Below are 27,026 nucleotides of genomic sequence, written 5' to 3'. Positions count from 1 at the left end.
TATACTCACTTTTCTTGCTCTTTTATTTATGGATGACAGAACCATGGCATCGCTGGCAGTGCTCTCTCAAGGGGCCTTTATCATCTTTTTACTATTTACATTTGACATGTGTTCCAATATCCTAGTTTTGAACTCCCTAGTAGTCATACCAATATAGTGTAAACCACAGGGGCAGGTCACCATGTACACTACCCCTGTGGTTTCACAGTTCATAAACGCCCCGATCTTATACTCTTTAATGTTTGGCGTCCCAAAAAGTTTTCGTTTTATGCGCAAAGAGTCATACCTTACACCTTCCACACCTGTGCATACCCTTTGGGGGGAGGGGTAGCTGCCAGCCAGGTTCTTCTTTCCTAACTTTGCTTTGTATTTCTAAACTCAGAAGATATGAGCTGATCTTTAAGATTCCTTGCTGTCATCATGGGAACAGGACCTACAATTTCTGCTATGTCAGGAGATGTCATACGGATGGGCCAGGCTTTAGATGACGGATTTTGCAATGCCTCCCAGTGTAACCCATACTGAGTAACTATTCTCTCCCTGTTTTGTGCATTTGATCCATCCATCTTACCACACACGAGGAGAGTCTCACGATCTCAATCTCTTGCCTTTTTCAGGCATCTCCTGAGCACCCTATGTGGGTAACCCCGTTCTCTCAGGCGTGAATACAATTCACAGTATTCTCTAACAAACTCTTACTCACATGAACAGTTCCTCTTTAACCTCCTTACCGGTCTAAAAAATCCGGCAAGGAGGCAGCGTGGAACTTTTTTTTTATTTTATTTTTTTTTAAAATCATGTAGCGAGCCCAGGGCTCGCTACATGATAGCCGCTGAGCGTCGGCATCCCCCCAGAGTATGCAGGAAATCCCATTGAGAACGTGATTTCCTGCAGGGCTTCCCCGGTCACCATGGCGACGGGGTGGGATGACGTCACCGACGTCACAGGGAATCCCGGGCCACCCCTCAGCGCTGCCTGGCCCTGATTGACCAGGCTGCGCAAGGTGTCTGGAGGGGGGGGGGGGGCGGCGCGACGTTGCGGATAGCAGTGGATCGGCGGCGGCAATCGGGTGTTACAAGCAGCTAGCAAAGTGCTAGCTGCTTGTAACAAAAAAAATTATGCAAATCGGCCCAGCGGGGCCTGAGAATTCCTCCTGCGCAGGTTACCCCGAGCTGAGCTCGGGATAACCGGCAAGGAGGTTAAACTGAAAAACTGTCCGCACGGGATGTTCCTCACCAGGTGGCTGGGATGATGGCTCGCGGCGTGGAGTATAGTACTACCCACAGTTGGCTTTCTATACGTTGAGCTACTGAGAGCTCCATTCTTGACTGCAATCTTTAGGTCCAAAAACGGGATCTCATTCTAATCACTAGTATATGTCAGCCTGATGTTTCTATTATTAACATTAAGTCTCTCTTTTTAAATTCCTCTTATTCTTCTTTACTACCCTTCCACACCACCAGCGCATAATCTATAAATCTGATCCACAGAGTGACATTGTGCCGAAACATGTCAAGTACGTACGCATCCCTTCTCTCCCAGTACCCTAGGTGGAGACAAGCATACTACGGCGCACACGCCGCTCCCATCGATGTCCCAGCCACCTGATAAAACTTGCCACCACACAGAAAATAGTTCTCAATCAGCATATCCACCACAAACCAATTATGATCAGCCAGAGCCGGATAGGCCTCCTCAAGGTAGAAAGAAACCGCCTCGAGGCCCGCCCGGTGGCGAAGCAACGTGTACAGAGACTCCACATCGATCCCCACCAGGAGGGCCCCTGGGGGCACCTGCAGACCAGATAGGACCTTTAGAATGTCCCTGGTATCCTGGACATATGAGGGGAGACTCTGGACCAATTTCTTCAATTTCTGATCTACATATATTGTCCAATTCCCTCTGTCAGTCCTCCAATCCCCGACAAAATCGGGCTACCAGTAGACTGTTCGTTGTTTTTGTGCAATTTTGGAATTAAATATAAAGTAGGTCTAATATATTCATCAACTTTAAAAAAAATTCAAACTCAGCCCTTGATAGTAAGCCCCTCTAAACGTTCCCTCTAGTTTGTCATTGATTTTGTCAAAATGGATTGTGTGCAAGGCATTTGTATGTCATCCTGTCCCAGAAATGTCGGTGCATTTCTTTTAAATAGTCATCCTCACTCCACAAGACCACATTTCCCCCCTTGTCGCTGGGCTTTATAATGAACCCATTCGCATCTTTCAGCTCTTGTAAAGCCACTTTCTTCTTTAGTTAGATTTTGCATGACCCTAGGGTTCAAGTCAAGAGTTTTCAGTTCTTTACTGAGAGTTTCTAAGAAAACTGACAGATATTTATTTGAGCTGAGGGAGGGAATAAACTTTAATTTTTTTCCTAATTTTAGTTTGAGGCATTAGGTCCACTGCAGTCTCTGTCATATTAGTCATGTCATTATTTTTATCCATCTCCACATGTCCTTCGTCCCATAGACTCCCCAACGCCATTATTATTATTATTATTATTTTTTATTTTTATAGCACCAACATCTTCCGTAGCGCTGTACATAGTACAAACAAATAATGGGGAACAGATATACATAAGAAATACCAGACACTGTACAGTCATGATATTGAATAGAATGAATACAGATACATACATAGTTGATGTGTAGTTGGTACATGTACATATGTTAAAATTACAGCAGTATGAAAAACACTAGGAGGAGGTCCCTGCCCTTGCGGGCCTCTCTTTCTCCCAGACTCAAACAGTCATATTAAACTTCATCATCCATATTATCAGTAGTTTGCTTTTTGTCTTTGAATATTAATTTCAAGAGGACTCTTCTCAAAAATAGGAGAACATCCTTATAGATGATAAATCCATCACCCTTCTGAACAGGGGCAAATGTGTGAGTCCCTTGGAAAGGAGGGATATATGACAAGGCTCCAATGGAAAATTGGATAAATTAACTACATCATCTCCCAAATGTCTCAATTATTTTTGCTCTGACTCCGCCCCCTCCCTGACTCCTCTCTTTGTATTGTCACCTTTGCTCCTCTTCCCCTCTGGCTTGATTCTTTGGTCCCTTCTCCTTAGCATGTGCTTGCACCCACTGGATCTGTTAATAGAAGGTCAGCCCATGTACAGACCGTTAGTAAAGCCAAGTTGATAAAGCAGCTATTACAACACCCAGAGCTCTGTGGTATCTCACAATTGCATGCAAATTTTTCCTGTTGAATGAATGGTGTGCATGTATTTATGGAGCAGATGTTGAGGCGGGGACTTACTTTGCAGATTTATTGCAGGATTTGTATCAGTTGTAACAAAGAAATCTTTTTCTTAAAATGTTGTTATGCTGTTACCTATCTTTTTTGAACTGAGAAGAAGTTGCAAGGTCAGGTCCGCTTTAAAGTGCACAGAACAAAAGTTTCAAATAAGAATGTACACTGAATACACATCTGCCCATTATCTCATCAGTGCTACTTCTTAGCACAGGCCATTTCTTGCTTGTCCAGACACGCTTAAATAATAAGTGACCATGTATTCAGTACACAAGTAAAGTGTCATAATGTTGATTGAAGTCAGTGTCCATAATGCAATAGTTTGAGTAAACTCCTTGTGCAGCTCCTTAACAACAAGGGATAAGTTGTGATGCTGAAACGACAAGAATGAGTGGGTGCGCTCCTATGGTGTTTTACCCTTTTATTCGCAATCGCATGTACAAGAAGACAATGAAATAGAGCTTATCTCTATTGGAGGCAACTTTTCCATTTGACATCTACTGTGGCCAACAGAGATAAACGATCCAAAAAGCATCCAATATGTGGTGCTCCTCTGCTAGACGACTCCGTGTGCTATCGGTCTAACGACATGTTTTGATGCAACAGTGACTTCGTCAGGTCATGTTTTGCTGGGCAAATACAAACGAATTTCCAAACCAGGGCTGAGTAGTCAGAGAAATGTTTGGGTACCTATAGTCTGGAAAAAATGCACCAAGTAATACATTTAAAAAGAGAAAATTTATTAAAATGTTCTAATTCTCCATGTTATGCCGAAGTTCAATGCGGTAAGATTTACTTGGAATCTCTGGCATAGACCCCACATTAAATATGGATTATCTGCAAGGTAACTCACTTTTCCTGCAGAATTCATTGACTAATCATAAGTATAACCCTGTAACATCCGAATGAATGTTACATATTTATTTGATGCATCCTTTACTAAAACGCTAACTTTTGCACAGCTGCAAACAAAGTACCCAATTCCACATTAGAAATTTTATTAATATTTACAGATCAGGTCATACATAATTAGGGATTTATACGTACTATACTATATGTATCTATTCCCCCGTATATGAAATGTGAACATTTATTATTAGAAACAAATAGAGAACCAGGTCTGATTTTGAGGCTGTACTCGGTCCTCCCGATCCCTAGCCCAACTTCTTTCACTAAACACATGTACATGCTGGATTGGGAGGCTAAATTAGGTGCACCGATAGACTTGACAGAGTGGGAGGATATTTGTTTAAATGGCTGTAAGACTTCCTTATTGTGAAGTCTAAGACCTGTAGCACAAATAGTTAGGAGGCCAAACACCTCTGAGGGTATGTTGGCAAACGGTCTCCTAATTTAGGCCCTTAGGAAGAAGCTCACATGTTTGCCATTCAGATCTTCATACCTTTAATGAGTAAAGCATTCAGATTGTACAGCTACAGGTAGTCCTCGGTTAACGAACAAGATAGGGACTGAATGTTCGTTCGTAACCTGAATTCGTTCTTAGTCGGGGCGCCCCCATTCCTTAAGCAGAGTTGGCGCAGCGGAAGGCAGATAGGGGACATCTCACCTGTTCCATGCCGGTCTAACATCCCATCGTGCTGCCCGGAAGCTGCCCGTCCTCTCTCTCCGTTCACTGTCCACCCGGCTGCATTACATGCATCGCATAATGACGTATCAGGAAGCGTCGCCACTAGGAGACTTCTCCTGATTGCGTCATTATGCAACGCATATGAAGCCGCTGGGGAACAGTGAACGGAGCGAGAGGACGGGCCGCGCAGCTTCCGGGCAGCACGATGGGACGTTAGACCGGCATAAAATAGGTGAGATGTCCCCTATCTGCCTTCCGCTGCGCCTATTCTGCTTAAAAAACGGCAGCAGAAGAAGTAGTCCCCGGCGGCGTGACGTCATTGCGGCGGGTCGTTCGTTGTCGGGCGTTCGTAAACCGGGGACTACCTGTAAGCACTATGTCATTCAGGTAATAATTACAACATTGCATAATTAGTTCATATTCCTGAAAGTATTGCCTGTCAGCTAATATATTTGAAAAATACAGCAGGAATATGTTTAGTTGTTTGACATGCCCTAGTTTCACTTATCTAGTTTTGATCAGCTAAATTAAACAAGACAAAAAAGAAATAATAAACTTTGTGATAATTTAGCTCATGGAAAAATCAATATCTAGTTTCTATTGCCCTAACTAGTTACTGTGGAGCAGAAGTGATTTCAGCTTTATTAGAAGAGTGCCTAAGTAGAGGCCTAGGGCTATAAGTCGCTATATGTTAAGGTATATTTAAGAAAACCTCACATTTTCTGTCTTCTGGTCATGAAATGACCACATAAACTATAACAATTAGAACACAATTACAACAACTTCTAAGAAAAAACAATTACAAGTATAATCAAAGCGTCTTAACATGGATCTCTAACTAACTTGCCTAAGTCTGATATCAGAACCTAGCAACTTATTGCTAAAGACCCTCATTTATCCTGGAACACGGTCTAACACAATATTCGAGGATAGCCAATAGGCATTCAGGTACAGGCTAAAATACTCAGACGGAAGAGGTCTTTGAATTCTCATAGTCCTGTGTAGACATTTCATCATAGGACTTTCTTTTTTGTATTAGATATATGTGAGCTTCTGATGTACAAATGCATCTGCTAATGAAACACATAATGTATCTATAGCAAAGGTAGAACATCAAAACAGTAAGCAGAAACATGACCAGATACGCAACCATTTGTTTAAAGAAGCTTTCAATTGAATTAAATATATTTCTTTGCCTGCACCTTTAAAAGGATTCCATCCTTCAGTGCCTATTTCCCCAGCAGTGTGTTGCAATTCTCTTACTTTTTGTAGATGGTTATACACTGTCACCATTGTCGTTGATCCAAGTGCAGCGGTCTTCACCTATCACTACACACATACCACCTTGAGCTGCTAAGTTGTAATCAAGAGCTAGCTTTTCTTGTTAAGCCAACTTGCGTACTTGGGCTATTTCAACTGTGTTAGCAGTGACTGCAACAATTGTTTCATTGAACATATGGTCAATTAGTCCGGAGTAATTATTTAACCTTACCATCATTTCAGCTCCCCATCCTGTCTAGATTGGGAAGCAAGCCCAAGCATAGTCATGCCAAGTAAACCATTCCCTTTTATACAAATTATGATGTGGTTGCAAGTATTTATTTGCTGTTACTGCTTTCTCATCTACAACTGCTAATGCTGGTGCTAATGTGGCAACAGTACATTGGCCAAAGCTACCTCTAGGCAGCCAGGCACAAGCCCAATGCCACCAGACAAAGTAATAAGGTGGTTGCAATGTGATTATACCTTGTGAAAACATTTCCTGCATGTGCCCCTGCTCCTATCATGGCAAGCTCTATTCCTAGTAAGTTCCCACACTCTGGAATCTGGATAGCACCTTGAACAGTAAGATTACATAAAGTTTTATTTAAACCTTGATCTGAGGGAATATTAATTTAACACACACAAGCAATAGAACACAGCAGTACATGCATCCAGCTACATATAAGTGGTCAGCAGGTGCTCGTCAGCCAATCAGGATGCACTGTCATACACCCTTTACCTGCCATACCACATCCAGCAGCCATTAGCATTCAGGTGGGAGGCTTCAGTTGGACGCCATCGCAAGATTGCGTCGCTAGCAGGACCGCCCCGTGCAGGCATCCCTCCCACAGGGGTCCCTCCCTAACCGCTCACCTGTCTGCCATGTCCTAGAGCTAAAAAAAACCTTTAAAAACAAACGATCGTTTGTTTTTAAACGTTTTCTTTCAGCTCTAGGACATGGCAGACAGGTGAGCGGTTAGGGAGGGACCCCTGTGGGAGGGATGCCTGCACGGGGCGGTCCTGCTAGCGACGCAATCTTGCGATGGCGTCCAACTGAAGCCTCCCACCTGAATGCTAATGGCTGCTGGATGTGGTATGGCAGGTAAAGGGTGTATGACAGTGCATCCTGATTGGCTGACGAGCACCTGCTGACCACTTATATGTAGCTGGATGCATGTACTGCTGTGTTCTATTGCTTGTGTGTGTTGAATTTAGCATTCAGTATGGAGGCAGTGTTGGTGGGTTTTCTGGATGTGAGAGGTCCAGAGCCTGGGTGTGAGAGGTCCAGGCCCACCTGCACTCCCCTCCAGGTATCGCATATTGGCCTTGGGGCCCCGGCCAGTGAGAGAGGTCCGGGGCCCCTGGCCATTGTGCGAACCAATCGTTTGTTTTTAAACGGAATATTAATTTAACCAGTTTTACCCCCTAGGAGCGTAAGTAAAACTATCCCTAGGGACCACGCATCACTGCCTATGTCATTTATGGTTACATTTTTCCAGAGCATAGAGAAATTATAGGCAGCATTGTTACAATATGATTTGGGTAGTCTACCTAGAGATAATGGCTTTTCAAAATATTTACTTATTTCTATACATACATTGTGTTTTGAATTAGGCATTGGTTTTAGCACAGGAGTTCTCCAGACCGCTTTGGACCTATCTGCAGTATGGTTTTGGCCTATAAGTTCCTTTTACTCAATACATCACATATTATGGGAATGGCTATTAGTGATAACCCCTTTGAATCTTTTGGCCTCATACCACATACCCAACACTTTGTTTTATTCTCAGTTAGTGCCACTCTCCTTTGTAGTGTCATATACAGATTTTGTTCTTCCCAGAAGGTATCTTGAGCCTGAATTACATTGCCAAAATACACAAACAGCACTATATGCAAGCCTATTAGGTTAACGATCATTGCCTTTGGTCACTTTCTTACAATGACTGACGTGAGTCCAAGTAGTGAATCCCTTAAGCTTTAACGCAGTTTCAACACAACATAATCTCCTAGCTTAAAGGGAACCTGAAGCGAGTAAAATGATTTAAAATAAACACATGACGTAGCTGCAAATTAATATTGCATACTAACCTCACCATCAGTTCCTCTCAGAAGCTCACCATTTTCTTCTTACAGTGATCCCTTCCATATTTTGTCAGAACTGAAATATACCAGTTGCTGTCAGTTATAGATCAGCAGCTGTCAGTTACAACTGAATGTGCAAGGTAATGTCCATGTTTTCCTGCGGCTCAAGTGGGTTATATTACAGTTTAAAGGGGCCCATGCGCCTAACGATTTTCCCGCCAATATACAGCATATTCGATCACTGTGATCGAATCTGCTGTGAAATTGTTGCGCAAACGCTGACAGAACGATCGATTTCCGAAATAAATCATTCTCGTCGAGCCGTCCGTGCGGAAGATTTTGCTCGATTGCCGTGGGTCGGGAGTGCGTCGATAGCGGCGTTCGAATGCCCGATCACCGACACAATACAACGGCAATACATTACCTGCTCCGGCCGGCCCGAGTCCCCACTGTCACCGCTGTCTTCTTTTCCACTGAGTTCCGGGTTCCGGACCGGCTGGCTTCACTTCCTGTCCCGGCAGGAAGTTTAAACAGTAGTGCGTCCTCTGTTTAAACTTCCCCGGACAGAAAGAAGTGAAGCCAGCCGGTCCGGAACCCAGGGGAGAAGGTGACAGCGCTGGCCGGAGTAGGTAATGTATGCGTGGGGGGGGGGGGGATGCTCAGGAGGTAAGTATGACCTGTGTATGATTATTTTGACTTTTTATTTTCAGTTTAGGTTCTCTTTAAGCTTGTGTGTTGTGTGTGTCCTGTACACAATTTGGGTCTGGGATGGAATCATAAATGCTTTTATGAGCCTCAGTTAAATTTATACTGTAGGGAAATGACATACTGTGCTAAATTTGAATGGAAAAACTGCATCTGCTGTGGCAAGTATATTTCTGTCCTAGGCACCTGTCCAAATAGAATTTCATATGGACTTAGACCAAGTCTATGTTTCATTGGTGTAGTCCTGGTGCTATACAGAACTATGAGTAAGCACTCTGTCCAAGGTTTACCTATTTCTTCACACATTTTTCCTAGCTTTGTTTTAATTGTACCATTTAATCTGTCTACCTTTCCACTACTCCGTGGATGATAAGTGGGGCTTTGGAGTCGGTACAAAAATCATCCAACGACTCAGTTTATAAAACTCCGACTCCAGGTACCCAAAATAGCTCTGGCTCCGACTCCACAACCCTGGTGTTCCTCACCCCACTCACACCAGAGCGGCATGGCATATTTGCCTTACTGATGCTTGTGTCTGCTACTTGCCAGGTGTCGTCCGTCCGTCCCCCCCCTTCCCCCAGGCATATAGAGAGTGGTGCGTGCTCCTGGCTGTGTCCCCCACCAGAGGAGCGCCACGTATTTACAATAGTTATGCATGTGTCTGCCACCTGCCGAGTGTTGTCCTGGCATTTCGAGCTTTTTACGCGCTGCAAGAAATCCTCTTTACTTGTCAGTAGGAGTCTCATTTGCTGTGACATCCTCTAGTAGCGTCACTGCAGGGGTCATAGAGATGAGACTCCGACTGACAAGTAAATAGGATTCCTAGCGGGGGGCACTCGGCGGGTGGCAGACACATGCATCAGTTTGGTAAATATGCCGCACTGCTCTGGTGGGTGATGGGGACACAGCCATATGTTGGGTGTGGGGATCACTCGGCGGGTAGCTGACACAAGCATCATTATGGTAAATATGCTGCAAAGTTCTGGTGGGGGTGGGATGGGGGACAGAGACATCAGATTGTTGGAAATGCAAATCCAATTGCAAAACTTTGCCAATATTCTATCCATTATTTTTCTTAGAGGATTAATATACAAGTATTAGAGTCAGGAAATTAGAACCTGCTTAACCTCCCTAGCGTTCTGGACGAGCTGAGCTCGTCCAGAGACGCCGGAGGTCACCGCTCGGGCCCTGCTGGGCCGATTTGAATATTTATTTTTTTTTTCAAACACGCAGCTAGCACTTTGCTAGCTGCGTGTTTGCTGTGATTGCCGCCACTACCAGACGCGAAAGAGGGCCCCCCCACCCCGCAGACCCCGTGCGCAGCCTGGCCAATCAGTGCCAGGCAGCGCTGAGGGGGTGGATCGGGACTCCCTATGATGTCACGACGTCGATGACATCATTCCGTTAGTCGCCATAGCGACGAGGAATGCCCTGATGGAAATCCTGTTCAGAACGGGATTTCCTGACGGGCATAGTTGCCGGCGGCAATCGGAAGGGAGAGGGGTATCATGTAGCTAGCGCTAGGCTAGCTACATGATTAAAAAAATTAGGTTTAAAAAACCATGCAGGAATGTATGGAGACCTATTCTGATGCTCAGCGCTCTCCCAGTTCTCCTTTTTGCCACCTCCTTTAGCTGCAATTGCCCCGTGGCTCCGCCTTCGGGTCGGAAGCATTGTAGCTTTGCTGTCACGCAAGCGCAAAGTGATCCCGGCCGGGGGTGCCTGTACTGCTGTAGGTCCTACTTCCTGTAGGAATAGGTGCCGCCAGTATAGTTAGCCAGGAATAGGTGCCCGCAGTATAGGTAGCCAGGAATAGGTGCCCGCAGTATAGGTAGCCAGGAATAGGTGCCCACAGTATAGGTAGCCAGGAATAGGTGCAGCCAGTATAGATAGCCAGGAATAGATGCCCGCCGCATAGGTAGCCAGGAATAGATGCCCGCCGCATAGGTAGCCAGGAATAGATGCCCACCGTATAGGTAGCCAGGAATAGGTGCCCGCAGTATAGGTTGCCAGTGATACATGCAGCCAGATAGGTAGCCAGGAATAGGTGCCCCCAGTATAGATAGCCAGGAATAGGTACCGCCAGTATAAATAGCCAGGAATAGGTGCCCTAGTATACAAAGCTAGGAATAGGTGCCCCGCAGTATTGGGAGCCAGTATAGGTAGCCAGGAATAGGTGCAACCAATATAAATAGCCAGAAATAGGCGCAGCCAGTATAGGTAGCCAGGAATAGGTGCAGCCACTATAAGTAGCCAGGAATAGGTGCCCCAGTATAAATAGCCAGGAATAGGTGCCTGCATACATAGCTAGGAATAGGTGCCCGCAGTATAGGTAGCCAGGAATAGGTGCAGCCAGTATAGGTAGCCTGGAATAAGTGCCCGCAGTATGAGGAGCCAGGAATAGGTGACACATAGTGCCCCCCAGCCCCATACCAGAATTCCATGATCCCGGCCAGCAGGAAGTGACATGTTAATTTAAATGTCACTACTTTTTTTTTTCCTGTTTTTTTTTTTTTTTTCTAAATAAAAAGTAGTTGCTGATTTCAATCAGCAGATTCCTCTCTACAGATTCCAAGCAGAGTCCTTGCAGATTTCTTGCAGATTGCCTGCAAAGCTGCACATAGAATCAATGGAATCCTATGGAAGGGGACTGGGGGAGGGTGTAAATAGTAGCCAGTATTTTATTGCTAATCTGCCCAATCGAAATACCAATGATTGCTTTGTGTGTAGGGACTGTAAGACCCCGGGTGGCGGGCATAAAAAAACCTATTATTGCGAAACTTGCTCACGCAGGCCCGAATTACACCCAGGAAACTGTTTTTCAATTTACCATACCTTGGCTTTCTCCTCTGCTACCAGCCAATAGAAGACGCCAAACTGTCCAAATAAGGTATCAAATTAAACGTTCTAATGTGTTCTTTAAAATAAGATATAGCATGTTACAGTGTTATGTTCCATGTTAAAATGAGAGGGAGAGAGTAAGAGGGAGAGCGCATTGCTTAAAAAAAAAAAAAACTCTGAGTAGAAACGACTTCATTTAGGAAAGAACTCTGAGTGGAAAGGGTTAAAGAACATTATCCCCCATTTTGATTGGCCCAATAGGCTGTGGTTGAGATAAATCTGCTTCAATTAACTTTAACTCAGTTCAAACTATTGTGGCACTTTGCGGTCGCACATGTGTACCGCACATGCGGTCACGACATGTGAGATCACAGAAACGATCATTTGTTGCTCAAACAATCCCCCCACCCACCCCAGGCTCGGCTGTTCCCCCAGCAAAATACCACCAGGCTAGCGACAGTCTGCTTGTCACTAGCCTGCTATTTAACCATAACATTTCTATAGCACTTTTCTCCCAAAGCGCGTAGGAGCTCTCCGATAGTAGTTGGTAGTAGAATGAAGTGTTCACACAACGAAAGTTATATTTCTGCAAATGCCAAACTGAACAGGTGGGTGTTCAGTTTGGATTTAACCACTTCAGCCTATAGCGCCGAAAATCGTATTCATCCGAGCAACGTTCACCTCCCATTCATTCGCCAATAACTTTATCGCTACTTATCACAATTAATTGATCTATATCTTGTTTTTTCTGCCACTAATTAGGCTTTCTTTGGGTGGTACATTTTGCTAAGAATTATTTTTTTCTAAATCCATTTTAACAGGAAGATTAAGAAAGAAACTATAAATTGGCCATTATAGTTTAAAATGAATACATGCTACCATAATTAAAACTCATGTATTTTATTTGCCCATTTGTTCCGGTTATTACACCGTTTAAATTATGTCCCTATCACAATTTATGGCGCCAATATTTTAATTAGGAATAAAGGTGCATTTTTTCAATTTGCGTCCATCACTATTTACAAGCTTATAATTAAAAAAAAATATAACAAGATACTCTCTTGACATGCATATTTAAAAAATTAAGACCCTTAGATAACTATTTATGTTGTTGTTGTTGTTTTTTTTTATTGAATTTTTTTTTATTATTAAAAAATGTATTTGGGTAATTTTTGGTGTGGGAGGGAAACAGATAATTTTAAATGTAAAATAATGTAATTGGGTGCAGTTTGTGGGTGCAGTTTACTATTTGGCCACAAAATGACCACAGGTAAAAAAAGTCCTGGAAGTGAGCGATCGCGCTTCCAGGAACAATAAAGAGCATGGGAAACTTTTTTTTTTTGCAGAAAAACTGCGGTCTCTGATAAGAGACAGTCGGTTTTTCTGCGGGGAACTTAGATCGGTGAATGGGAATTATATTCCCATTAATTGATCGGGGAAATAACGGTAGGCAGCGGGAGCACGCACGTTTGTGCGCCTCATGCAGTGGCGGCAGCACAGTCTATCCGGACGGATATATCCGTCCAGATAGACTTAAGTGGTTAAACAAGTCCAGGGATTGAGGTGTCCTGATCTGCTGAGGTAAGGAGTTCCAAAACGTAGTAGCAGCATGACAGAAGGCTCTGGGACCAAAGGTTTCCAAGTGGACTCTGGGTATGACTAGATTATTAGAACCTGTGGATCTTAGATTGCAGGGATTACTACTCAGCTGTAACATTTCTTTTATGTATCCAGGGCCCAGATTATTTAATGATTTAAATGTTAGTAGGCCGATCTTGAATAGGACCCTCCATCTTATAGGTAGCCAGTGAAGGGAGTGCAGGACTGGCGTTATGTGGCAGTGATGTGACGGGATTTTTTGGTTAACAGTCTGGTTGCAGTATTCTGTATCCGCTCTAGGCAGTACAAGTCCTTTTTTGGAAGGCCAGTGTAGAGAGCATTGCAGTAGTCCAGTAGGGATGTAATGAAGGCATGAACTAAGGTTGGTAGATCTTCTGCGGGGATCCCCTGATGAGGACTCCCTTGGAGGGGTTGAATAATGTAGGGCTTGTTCTGGGGGGGTGGGGGGGGGGGGGGTTAAATTTGCAATGCAATGTGAGCAGGGAGGATATCCCCTTGAAATTAAATGGAAATATTATTAACTTACCATGTCCCTGCCCACTGTTTTACTTTACTTTTGAGGTTTAGTAGCTGTACCTGCCTTTTTATCATTAATTAATTAAAAGTTATGTTTTAATTCCATACATCCTCCAATCAAGGTTTAGCTAGTTAGATGTTTCTAAAAAGGTGTTTGTATACAGTTTGTGATAAAGAACACAGCGGGGTAAAAATCGCATCAGCTCTTGTGCTGCCTTGTCTTGCTTTTAATGGATAGTGGGCTTTTGCATTTAAAAAAACAAAACAAAACATACCTACGAAGAGGAGGTAAGACTCTGGGTCCTATAGAGCCTTCCTGGTGTCCTCGTTCCCCCCCACAGGCTCCCCCGTTAGCAGGCCATGACTCGGTCGTGGACTGCTCTCTTCCACGTTGAGTGACCTTCAGCAGTCTACCAGTGCACTCGGGCTTCCGAAGATGGTTCACTCCATACTGCGCAAGGACAAGTGCGCTCTCTCGTGCACTCACGCGTGCGCAGTACAGAGCCGCCAGTCTTTGGAAGCCTAAGTGCTTCCGAAGATTGCCGAAGTCTCCCACGGCAGAAGATTCAAATGGAGGAGCCTGTGGGGAAAGGAGGACCCCGGAAAGAGAACAGGAAGGCTCTGTAGGACCCAGAGCCTTCCCTCTCCTTAGGTGAGTATTTACAAAAAAAAAAAATCTGCTTTAAACTCACTTTAAAATCTGTCACGTTGTTGTAATGTTTTATTTCCTGGAAACTCAAGTGGTGTTACAATTCAGAGATTTAAAAAGAAGCTGGTTGTAATAATAGCAATAATGTACAGATCTCAGATGTAAACACTTTTTTTTTTTTTATTTCGCTTGATTAATTTAAATCTTATTTTAAAACAGATTCCAGTTGCTCCAACAGTCCCAGCTGTAAGTTTGGTACCACCTGCATTTCCTGTCTCTATGTCCGTACCCCCACCAGGCTTCACGGCTCTTCCTCCACCACCATTTATGCGTGCAAGTTTCAACCCTTCACAACCACCCCCAGGTATGTATATGAACGATCAAAATAATATTTAAATATATGGGGAAGATATCTAAAATAGTTGTTTATTATTGTCTGTTGTGCATGTAGGTATCTGTTTACCAGTACAGGTAGTACTCAGTTATTGAACAAAATAGGGACTGTAGGTTAAGGCACACAATTTAACAACAAGGGGCAAAAAAAGAAAACTAAAATGTCAGATTTATTGAAGACTTTTTCCTCCAAGACTCTGATAATATTCTAATACCTCTAATTCTTATATCAGGTATTTTAAGTAGTGACCAATATAATTGTGTACTGTAGTGACCAATATAGTTGATACTGTATACTTTTACAACGTATAGTTATGCATTAAAGTTTATTTAAATTACATAATGAACTGCAAATGTAAATGATGCATATTTATCACCTTCTATCTGTAGAATTAAGGCTCGATTCCCACTTGCGACGGTCTGTTCAGCTTAGAGTGGGCTGAACCAGTTTAGTCTCCACCCCATTTTCTCCTCGCATTCGTGGTGGATGTTTCTCCACCATAGGTCTCTATTGGAAACACATCCATTATCCTAAAAAATGCAGCAGGTTGGGACTTTGCATTTTGTTTACTGCAACTCTGCAAATGGATTTGTTAAAATAGCATGCACAAGCTATTTTCAACATTAGATCCATTTGCATGTCCGTTGCTGCGATGCCCAAAACATACACAGGTACGCGTCGAAAAGTGAAACATAAAGAATCATGGGTACTGTCTGAACCAGAAGAAGGGATCTGCAGATCAAGCCTTTTCAGGGTGGCTGTTAGAATTTAAGTATGATATGCTTGAATTCCTAGGCCTCAGTTACTTTAACTGAGGCTAGTTAAAAGACTTGACTTGCAGAGAGTCTCCCTTTAAGGAGCATTTCTAGAAGCACTGTGGATCATGGTCTTGTGTCTCACACAAGGCCAGCCCAAGGCCAGAGTGCTTATCTGTCCACAATGTACAGACTGCCAGGCATCTTTACTGTAAACATCAAGTGTTTTCATATTTCCTAAAGGTAAACAATAGCCAGGGAACATTTTCCCTCATTTCTAGGTAATAAGCAAGGAAACGCCATATTTGGCTTGTCCCATCGGAGCATGCATAGGTGGGGTCATCCATCACATGCTATTATCAGCCAATTGCATGCAATGGGTACTAGATCATCCCTGAGGGATGATGTCAAATTTAACTCTTAAAGGTCAATATAAGAATAGCCAACATGGGCTTCCGAGGGCACTTCTCTCTACTTCTGCTGACTTCTTGTAACTTTCCATAACTGTATGCTGTATATATGCCTAAATGCAACTAGCATAGATGTAACAAAGAGAAAGCCGCCTGATCTCTCGTCACTAAGGATAGACCAAGTCTGCATGGAACGCATAAGATTCTGCAGACCGTTTGCTTTGCCGAGGTTAACATGTAACGAAGATATAAGATTGCTGATGAACACATCTGTATATTTGTTTTACAAATAAACTCTTGAACCTTTGACGACATCTAAGAAGTTCTATCTCCTATGCTGTTTGCTGTGATGAGTGTCGAGTTATCACACTTCCTGTGATATGGTGCCGAACGAAGGTGTAGTGTTGTTGCCAATAGCAACCAACAAATATTTCCCAGGACAGCACCCCTCCTTGAGACTTGTCTCTCTTCCCCAAGCTGGACAGGAAGCTAAAAGATTAAAAAATAAGCATAACAAGCAGGCGGGCAGCATAAATATCCGTAGCTCACCCTGAGTCCTCAGTTGGTTTTTCTGTCCCGGATGGGACGCTTCGGGTGATCCTCCACAGAGCTATGTGTCAGGCGGCAAGGGCAGCGCCTTTATGCGTGCAGGGGCACGCAAAGGAAGTTCCGGCCGTATACCGGAAATACGTCATGAGCTGGCGTCCCGCGTGACCGGAAGGAGGAAGCGCCGATTGCAGGCGTTATCCGGCACAGCTGTAACCACTCCTCGCCAGGACACAGGTAATTGGCAACCTTATTTAAAGCGGAATATAACCCTGCATTTCAACTTTGCTCTAAAACATTATTTACAGTATATTATATGCAACCAGCATTTTTTTTACTAGACCAGCATTGGAAGGGTTACACAGAGCTTTTGTTACGATCGCTTCTGCAGCGTTTACTGCTGGCTGCAGTGGTATTGCAACCCAAGCAGTTCTGATGTCATTACATGCATTTGCTTGCATAGTTTGGTTTGCACTTAAACTAGTTGCTGATTCCATCTGCAGTCGCTCTGAAGTTAATGACAGTTTAATATGCTTTTGTGTAAACAAACATTGTCTGCTGCAATGGAGTGGCAATCCCTTTCCTGCAGGCTGCATATCATTGTCTGCCTTTTCCTGCTGTCAGCCTGTGATTAATTACCATTCACTTGTGTGGGAATCTGCAGGTCTGCTCCCATTGGATGACCTCAGTATAAAGAACTGCTTCCTGCAATGCTTCATGGGCTACCATAGTCTCAGATTCTGTCTGTTACTCTGCTCGTGCCCTACCTCGTTCCTAGTCCGTGTGGACTGCGCTGATTCCTGCGAAGGGGTCAGCGAGTCCTCCTAGTTCTGCTCTTGTTCTAGAAGTTGTTACTCTGTTTGTCTTGTGTCATATATTGGTTCATCGCCAATATATACGCATACTTGCACGGTTTTTGTTATTTTCCTTGTATTCGTGTTACGTTGATACATCAGTGTCGCTGATATATACGTACACGAACTGTTTATATCCTGTGTTCAGTTAGTCAGCCTTCCAGCACGTTTTGGTAGTTTGCGCGTATCGTGATCACCCGTGCTGAGTTAGTATCCTGCTCCTGGTTCTGTTTGTGGATTGCGTTCATCTCTGCGAAGAGATAGCGAATCCTTCTGAGTCCTGTTCCCTGTATTGCTCCAGTCCTAGTCAGTGTTCCTGCTTATGTCATATATCGGTTCATTGCCGATATATACATATGTTAGTCAGACGTTACAAATAGTTTCATTGATAGCTGTAATTATAATACGCTAGGAAAACATACTTATTGTATATTTGTCTGTGTTACATTCATCTATCTTGATCTCCCTATTTCCTGACTACCCTGTCCTGTCTTTGTGAGGCACGCCATCGCTGCAACGCATTGGCTGCCTCATTCCAGTCTGTCTTGTTGTGGACGCTTGCTGTCACTAAGTAGTGGCTAGTTAAGCAAGCGTTCATTCTGTCAACCTGTCCTGATCTCCTCAGTCCTGGTTTATGCGCTCAGCGCTACTTTGCGCTGAGACGTTATCACGAAAGTATTGTTTGTGGCTGTTCGGATCTGCACCGGCTCTGTGCACCACAATCTCCTATTGGAGTCAGTCCTCTCCTCCACTAAACTGGGGATATCCTGATTCCTTGTGCTGGTGTGTGTACCTCCTTCACGTCAGCTTATGTGTTGCATGCTGACTGTGGAGAATACACCTCCAAGTCTAACAGCTTTAAAATTCCTGGAGATTTCTGCAGACGCATCCGAAGCTGACAATAGATACATTTTGTTTACATAAATGTATCTGAGTGTTGAATGTGACTCACTCTCTCTCACTGAGAAGGAGCTGGAGGACAGCCAAAGAGTGTGTAACATTTCTCAATAGATACATTTGACTAAGGCCTTGTTTCCATCTGTCCGCTTTTATCCGCTTTTTTTCAGCACATCAATGTTACAGATTGATACATGTTGCCAAAAAGCGGACAGAAGCGCATGGATGGAAACGAGGCCTAAATAGAATGTAACAATCTGAACTTCTGCATATTTCTCCACGGAAATTTAAACCTCTGTGTTTAACCCTTCCAATGCTGGTCTAGTAAAAAAAAAAAATGCTTTTTGCATATAATTTGCTGTAAATAATGTTTTAGAGCAAAGTTGAAATGCAGGGTTATATTCCGCTTTAAATGTAGTAAGCATTCCATGTTCTCTCTCTCTCTCTCTCTCTCTCTCTCTCTCTGGCAACATGGAGGATGCCGCAGGCCCTAATTCTTTTGCAGTCTGCTGAGTCTGGCACTGAACCCTCTCTGGTAAGCGGCACAGGGGGTGCTCCCTTACCTTGTTATATACTAATTTATATACTGATATATATTTTGATGAGGATGTTGTGGAACCTGCACTAATTGGGAAGCATATTGTGCTTTATTGCAGCCCAAAAAGGATAAGGCAAGCTCCCAGCATCATTCATCTTCTGCTTCTACCTCTAAAGTGGAAAAGAAATGTCCGATATGCAATGCAAAAATTTCCTCATCCTCAAGCAAAAAATTATGTCACCATTGTACTGATAAAATAGTGAAAAGTGAATCGCCTATGATAATTAAAGATCTTAAGGGTTGGAAGAGATCAGAAATGTCCGCAGCTATTAAAGAAATTAAGGATTATGCTGTAGCCTCCTCTTCAGCTTCGGTTCCTACGGAATCTCAGCCTGCTACACAACCTGAGGAAACTGTTCCTCCACCTGCTTCTCCTCCTGTATCTTTAAATCCCTCGGGAACTAGAACAAGATCAAGAAGTTTGCTTTCTCACCGGATCTTATTAATGATTTATCTGCCATGCATAATACTAGGGGGCTTAAAACTGAACAAAAATCTGACTCCGCTGGATCAGATGTATGAGAGCTTATCTGATCATCAGACCTCTTTTATCCCTATCCATTCTTCTCTCAAATCTATGATTAGAAATGAATGGGATAATCCAGAGAAACTGGCTTTTTGGCCAAAGACTCTTAAAGCAGCAGGGTCAGCCATACTATCCCAGGAAAAAAAAACACATATATAAGTAGATAAATACTTGATCTACTTGCATAACACATGTATTGTACTGTCCACGTTTTGATTTCAGTGAATGTTATATAGTAAATTTCGAGAATTCTGTTCCTGGTGGGGGCCATGTCTTTTGCCAATAGTTAAGGCTAACTCGTGATCTCATTTCTGCCCTTTATTTTTTTTCTTGTCTCCTCCAATCGCTGAGTCACCTCAGCCTTGCTTGTAAACACAAGTGAGTAGGGGATTAGTTTTCAGATAAGCAGCTGGCAGGGAAATAAAGGGAAGAGGAGGAATAGATTATAGATAAAAGAACTCCCAGCATGCAATTCATTGGCAACGACTACTAAAGAGCCAGTGCTCCTTAAGTTTGTGATAACTCCAAACCATAACAGCAGAAAAAGTTTTGAATGCAGGAATAGCATCTTTATCACTTAATACACTCAGACCAGTTGCTGTTGAAATTTGATTTTTATGGTGACGATACCGCTTTAACAAACGGTACCCTTTTAGTGTCAAGGATCAGAAATTTTGGGGTCCCTCTCCAAAGCTTGATCCAGCTTATTCTAGAGTTTCCAGAAATACAGATTTGCAGTTTGAGGACTTTGGGCACCTCAAAGACCCGATCGATAAGAAAACTGATAATCTTTTAAGAAGAGCATGGGAATCTTCATACCTTACGTTTAAACCTACATATTTCAAAACCAGTGGTTATTAAAGATAGTACTAGAAGGGTACAGCATAAAATTCATGCAGCCGCCTCCTCAAAGATTCATGGTTTGCCCAATTCCAAGGGACATATGTCAGAGACTGGCCTTGCAAAAGGAGATATCCTCTCTTCTTCTTCTAAAAAAAGTGATCAGAGAGGTACCAGGTGGCAACAGGGACTTAGGGTTTTACTCCTAGTAAAGAAACCTCAGGGGGATTTTCGGTTCATCCTGTATTTAACCTACTTGGCCGCGCAGGAGGTTTTCTCCGGCCCTGCTGGGCCGATTTGTTTAATTTTTTTTTTTGCTGCATGCAGCTAGCACTTTGCTAGCTGCGTCAGCACACCGATCGCTACCGCCCCGCGCACGATCGCCGCTATCCGTCGTGCCGCGCGCCCCCGCCCCGTTAAAAGACGCCTACCTGCATGTTCCAATACATCTGAGATCACAGCAATTCCTCAGGTTTGCTATTCATCTGGAGGGAAAGATAAGACATTTCCAATTTAATGCATTACCTTTCAGCATCGCCTCTGCTCCATGGTTATTCACAAAGAACATGTCGGAAGTATTAGCTGTCATTAGGAGCAAATCTATATCTAGTTTGGGTTACCTTGATGATTTATTAATTTGGGGAGATTTTAAGGACTCAGTGTTAGCGCAGTTAGAATCAACTATTTCCTTTTTACAGTCATTAGGGTGGCTTGTTAAAGAGTAACTGTTAGGCATGAATTTAAAAATAGTTTGGTATATCCCTCTTTAACAAAGCCTACAAAGATGCTAAAAAGGCAGTGGCACATTGAAAAAACATTCACACTTTTACATTAATATGATTTATAAATCCTCTTGCCCCCAGCTCCTAATTCGTACGCAGAGCCGCAAGAGAAGTAGCAGTGAATGCTGGGCGGCTTTTTTTTCCCCTTTACTGTTCCCTGTGCCTCCCCTTCATTTCATATTCCTCCCCTGTATGCAGTAGTGCAGCCCGATTGGCTGCTTCCTCTGCCCCTCACGTTTTCCCCAGCCACGCCTCTGCTCCTCTCTGATTGGCAATACAGAGAAGTCACTGTCAGCGACGTCATCTGTAGTTGCCGGAGGAGTGAATATGAGGCAGTTTGCAGCGGCGACCAGAAGACAGGAGAGGGAGAAGACGGATGGACGGAAGACTAATCCAGCCGGAGGGGAACTTGCCGAGGCTGCTGACAGAGAAGAGCGATGTTTGGTAATTTTTTTTTTTTCCTATTACACGCACCACCGCTGCGCATCTCTGCATCCAAATGAGGGCAGACCTGTATCTACACTGGGGCAAGACCTATATGGGGGGCGGACCTATAACTACACTGGGGGAAGACCTATATTGGGGGCAGACCTATACCTACACTGGGGGAAGACCAATATCGGGGGGCAGACCTATACCTACACTGGGGGAAGACCTATACAGGGGCAGACCTATACTTACACTGGGGGAAGACCTATACAGGGGCAGACCTATGCCTACACTGTGGGAAGACCTATATAAGGGGCAGACCTATACCTACACTGGGGGAAGACCTGTACTGGGGGCAGACAAATACCTATACTGGGGTCAGATATATACCTGTACTGGGTGAGGAACTATACTAGGCGCTGAGCTATGGCTAAACTAGGGACAGATCTATACAAAGGGCAGACACATACCCACGCCGGGGGCAGACCTGTACCTATACTGGGGAAGACATACCTACATGGGGGGGGAGAAGACCTATACCGGGGACAGAACTCTACCAGGTGCATACCTATACTGGGGGAAGACCTATACCTACACTGGGGGCAGACGTGCACCTATGCTGGGGCAGAAACATACCTATACTGGGGGCAAAACTATAACTATACTGGGGCAAAAGCATAGCTATACTGGGGGTAGACCTATACCTATGCTGGGGGCAGATGTGCCCCTATATACCGGGGACAGAACTATACCTATACTGGGGGTATATGTATACCTATACTGGGGGCAGAACTATACCTATACTGGGGGTAGATGTATAGGTCTGCCCCCAGTATAGGCATACATCTGCCCCAGTATAGGCATACATCTGCCCCAGTATAGGCATACATCTGCCCCAGTATAGGCATACATCTGCCCCAGTATAGGCATACATCTGCCCCAGTATAGGCATACATCTGCCCCCAGTATAAGCATACATCTTCCCCCAGTATAAGCATACATCTTCCCCCAGTATGGGTGTAGGTCTGCCCCCGGTATAGAGCTTCAACCAGTACAGTTATATATCTGCCCCTAGTATCGTTATAGGTATAGGTCTGCCCCATTAGCTTGCAGAGATGTGCAGTGGTGGTGCCTATAATAAAAAAAAAAATACATTACCACACGTTCCTCTTTTCCTCCTTCCTCTTTCAGCAGCCTCAGCAAGCAATGCGATGGGATTCCCCTTTGCCGGTCTTCCGTCTGTCCACATGGGGTCTTCCCTCCTCCGGGTCTGGGATCCGCGCTCCGGCATCCGCCAACGATCTCCACCGTCCTTCTGGTCACCAACGCAAGCAGCCTCCTGTGCACTCGGTCGGCAACTACAGATGACGTCGGTGACGTCTCTGTATTGCCAATCAGAGAGGAGCCGAGGCATGGCTGCCTCTCCTCTCCCTCCATAGGACAGTACATGCAGCCTTCTGCCCCTCCTCCCCTCTCCATAGGACAGTACATGCAGCCTCCTGCCTCTCCCCCTCTCCATAGGGACAGTACATGCACCCTCCTGCCTCTCCTCCCCTCTCCATAGGACAGTACATGCACCCTCCTGCCTCTCCTCCCCTCTCCATAGGACAGTACATGCACCCTCCTGCCTCTCCTCCCCTCTCCATAGGACAGTACATGCACCCTCCTGCCTCTCCTCCCCTCTCCATATCACGGTACATGCTGCCTCTCCCCCTCTCCATAGGACAGTACATGCACCCTCCTGCCTCTCCTCCCCCTCTCCATAGCACAGTACATGCAGCCTCCTGCCCCTCCTCCCCTCTCCATAGGACAGTATATGCAGCCTCCTGCCTCTCTTCCCTTCTCCATAGGACAGTACATGCACCCTCCTGCTTCTCCTCCCCTCTCTATAGGACAGTACATGCACCCTCCTGACTCTCCTCCCCTCTCCATAGCACAGTACATGCAGCCTTCTGCCCCTCCTCCCCTCTCCATAGGACAGTACATGCAGCCTCCTGGCTCTATTCCCCTCTCCATAGGACAGTACATACAGCCTCCTGCCTCTCCTCCGCTTGACATAGGACAGTACCTGCAGCCTCCTGCCTCTCCTCCCCTCTCCATAGGACAGTACCTGCAGCCTCCTGCCTCTCCCCCTCTCCATAGGACAGTACATGCACCCTCCTGCCTCTCCTCCCCTCTCCATAGGACAGTACATACACCCTCCTGCCTCTCCTCCCCTCTCCATAGGACAGTACATGCACCCTCCTGCCTCTCCTCCCCTCTCCATAGGACAGTACATGCACCCTCCTGCCTCTCCTCCCCTCTCCATAGGACAGTAAATGCTGCCTCTCCCCCTCTCCATAGGACAGTACATGCACCCTCCTGCCTCTCTTCCCCTCTCCATAGGACAGTATATGCACCCTCCTGCCTCTCCTCCCCCTCTCCATAGCACAGTACATGCAACCTCCTGCCCCTCCTCCCCTCTCCATAGGACAGTATATGCAGCCTCCTGCCTTTCCTCCCTTCTCCATAGGACAGTACATGCAGCCTCCTGCCTCTCCCCCTCTCCAAAGGACAGTACATGCACCCTCCTGCCTCTCTTCCCCTCTTTATAGGACAGTACATGCAGCCTCCTGCCTCTCTTCCCCTCTCCATAGGACAGTACATGCACCCTCCTGCCTCTCTTCCTCTCTCCATAGGACAGTACATGCAGCCTCCTGCCTCTCTTCCCCTCTCCATAGGACAGTACATACAGCCTTCTGCCTCTTCTCCGCTTGACATAGGACAGTATATGGCTAGGTACACACCATACATTTGTCTGGCAGATTTACCTGCTAGTTCGATTATTTTCAATGTGTTCCATCTGAACTAAAAAAAAGTTTTTTTCAAAGCAATTTTTCTGATGAAATTGTGTTCACTTCTATGAAAAACAAACGGCAAAACAATTGAAAATCAGAACATGTTGGTAATAATCGATCTGGCTGATAAATCTGCCTAATGCTGGACATACACGGCACTTTTATGCGCCGGAATCGAGCCGCTGGCTCGATGCTGGCGCATCCCCGCTCGTCCGCGCGGATCGATTCCGGCTCGTCCCTGTGGGCACTTTCTTATCAGCGATTCGTTTTCTGCATTGTCCGCCCGCGGGGATCAAGCACGGTATCGACCCGCTGCGGTGATCGGACAGGTTGAATATTATCAATCGAGCCATCAGCGGCTCGATTGATAATATAAAATGTGCCGTGTATGCCCAGCATGAGAATTGTGTGGTGTGTAGCTACTAGCGAGCATTTAGAATGCATGGAAGGAGGCTCTCTGCTGGAGGCTGGCACAATTATAGTGGTTGACATAGGAGCTATTTTACACAGATACGGCCATGACAAACTGCAACAATATAAGTGTGCAGAGGAGTTGTGACATGACATGTTTGGTCTGTCTACCATTAGCCAGTAACTGATCATGCTGTCACACACCTCTAAAGAGGATTCAGTGTGCATGAAATGTAACGTGTAACGAAGGATGAAACCAAGTGCAGTCTTTAGGCTATGTCACTGCTGCAAAACGTACATGTAGACAGGATTTCAGTAAGTTGGGAAATCACTCATCCTCTTTAGCAGTTTTTGACATCCTGTCCTCAGACATAAACAAGCTCCACAGAGTCGCACATTGATGATGTATGAGAAGCCATACCTTGGTGGGAGTGTCTGAGGGCTGGGAAAAGGGAGTGCTAATGCATACTAAATCAGAAGGAGGAGTGCAAACAGTAAGGGAGGATATGACATCACGATTGGCTTCACACACAGTCATCCTAAAATGGAACCTCCCAGGAATAGAAATCTCTTTATTTACTATATATAACTCGCTGCAAAGCAAAACATGGACAGTGCAATGCATATGTTATGCAAGTACAGCAAGTATTTATCTACTTATATATGTGGTTTTTTTCCCGGAGACACTATGCCTAACAGCTCCTCTTTAACTAGCCTAAATCGTCTCTCTACCCTTTTTAGCTCATGGAATTTTTAGGGTTCAATATTTCTACTTCTGATGAGAAAGTATTGTTACCGAACAGAAAGATTTCTGCGATTCTTAATGCTGTTTCTTTCCAGCATGCTCATTACTTCTCTCTCAGAAAAGCGATAGCAATCCTAGGACTACTGACTTCCGCTTTTCTGGCCATCCAGTGGAGTCAGTTTCATTCCAGGATTCTTCAGATTTGGATCCTCAAAGAATGGAACAGACACATAAAATCTCTAAACAAGAGAGTATTAGTTCCTTACAATGTAAAGGTGTCACTCATGTGGTGGCAAGATCTCGCACATCTGTCCAAAGGTCGTCTGTGGCATTATCCCTGTCAATCAATCATAGCGACAAATGCCAGTCTGTGGGGTTGGGGAGCCCACATGGATTGTCTTCCAGCTCAGGGACAGTGGTCCAGCAAGATGAGAGCAAGGTCATCAAACAGCAGGGAACTTCAAGCAGTTTGGTATGCTCTACAACACTTCAGCAAACAGATAAACCAGCGTCACGTTTTATTAAGAACAGACAACAGCAGTGTGGTGGGTTACCTGAATTGGCAGGGCGAACAAGAAGTCCAATACTGTGGTCTCAGACGATGCGAATCATGAATTGGTCAGAAAATAATCTCAAATCTCTCAAGGCCACACACTTAAAAGGTACAGCCAACCAGCTGGCAGACTTTCTCAGCAGATCTCCCCTGAAACAGGACAATTGGGCCCTAAATCCATTAGTATTTCAGGAGATCATAGATCAGTGGGGTTCTCCAGAAGTGGACTTATACGCCAACAGGGAGAATACCAAGTGTCTGAAGTTTTGTTCACTATGCCCTCAAGACAAGCCTTGGGCAGTGGATGCCTTTTCTCTGAATTGGGGAACCCATCTCATGTACAGCTTTCCTCCAATATCCTTCGTTCCGCAGGTAACGAACAAGATCATCCAGGATCAGGCCCGCATGAGTCGAATAGCTCCATTCTGGCCGAAAAGACCCTGGTTCATGTTGTTACAGAAACGAGCAGTATCTCAACCAGTTATTCTACGGGATCGACAGGATCTGTTCCAGCAGGGTATGGCATTTCATCCCAACCTTCAACTTCTTCACCTTACGGCATGGAACCTGAGTGGAATATCTTAAAGGCAAAAGGATTTTTAGATAAATTATCTGAAACCTTAAAGAGAACCCGAGGTGGGTTTGAAGAATATTATCTGCATACAGAGGCTGGATCTGCCTATACAGCCCAGCCTCTGTTGCTATCCCAAACCCCCCTAAGGTCCCCCTGCACTCTGCAATCCCTCATAAATCACAGCCATGCTGCTGACAAACAGCTTGTCAGAGCTGGCTGTGTTTATCTCTATAGTGTCAGTCTGCTGCTCTCTCCGCCTCCTGCAGAACTCCAGTCCCCGCCTGCATCCCTTCCCTCCCTGCTGATTGGAGGGAAGGGACGGGGCAGGGACCGGAGCTATGCAGGAGG

At 44.8% G+C, this 27,026-nt stretch overlaps 1 protein-coding gene across 6 annotated transcripts in view; it reads left to right on the top strand.

Moving 5' to 3' along the window:
* Window positions 1-27,026, top strand: part of SCAF8 (SR-related CTD associated factor 8) — a 593,726-nt gene that overhangs the window by 257,458 nt on the left and 309,242 nt on the right. For all 6 annotated transcript variants that reach the window (XR_011019400.1, XR_011019399.1, XM_068231893.1 and 3 more), the window contains one exon: window positions 14,747-14,891. Coding sequence is in view for 4 of the 6 variants with exons in the window: in XM_068231893.1 (XP_068087994.1) it covers window positions 14,747-14,891 (145 nt within the window). In the remaining 2 variants the exon portion in view is untranslated. The remainder of the gene's footprint in view (window positions 1-14,746; window positions 14,892-27,026) is intronic.

The sequence above is a fragment of the Hyperolius riggenbachi genome, chromosome 4 (assembly GCF_040937935.1).
Source record: "Hyperolius riggenbachi isolate aHypRig1 chromosome 4, aHypRig1.pri, whole genome shotgun sequence".
In the NCBI taxonomy this organism is placed as follows: Eukaryota; Metazoa; Chordata; class Amphibia; order Anura; family Hyperoliidae; genus Hyperolius; species Hyperolius riggenbachi.
Note: the sequence above shows the minus strand (reverse complement) of the source record. Positions and strands in the feature narration are given on the sequence as shown.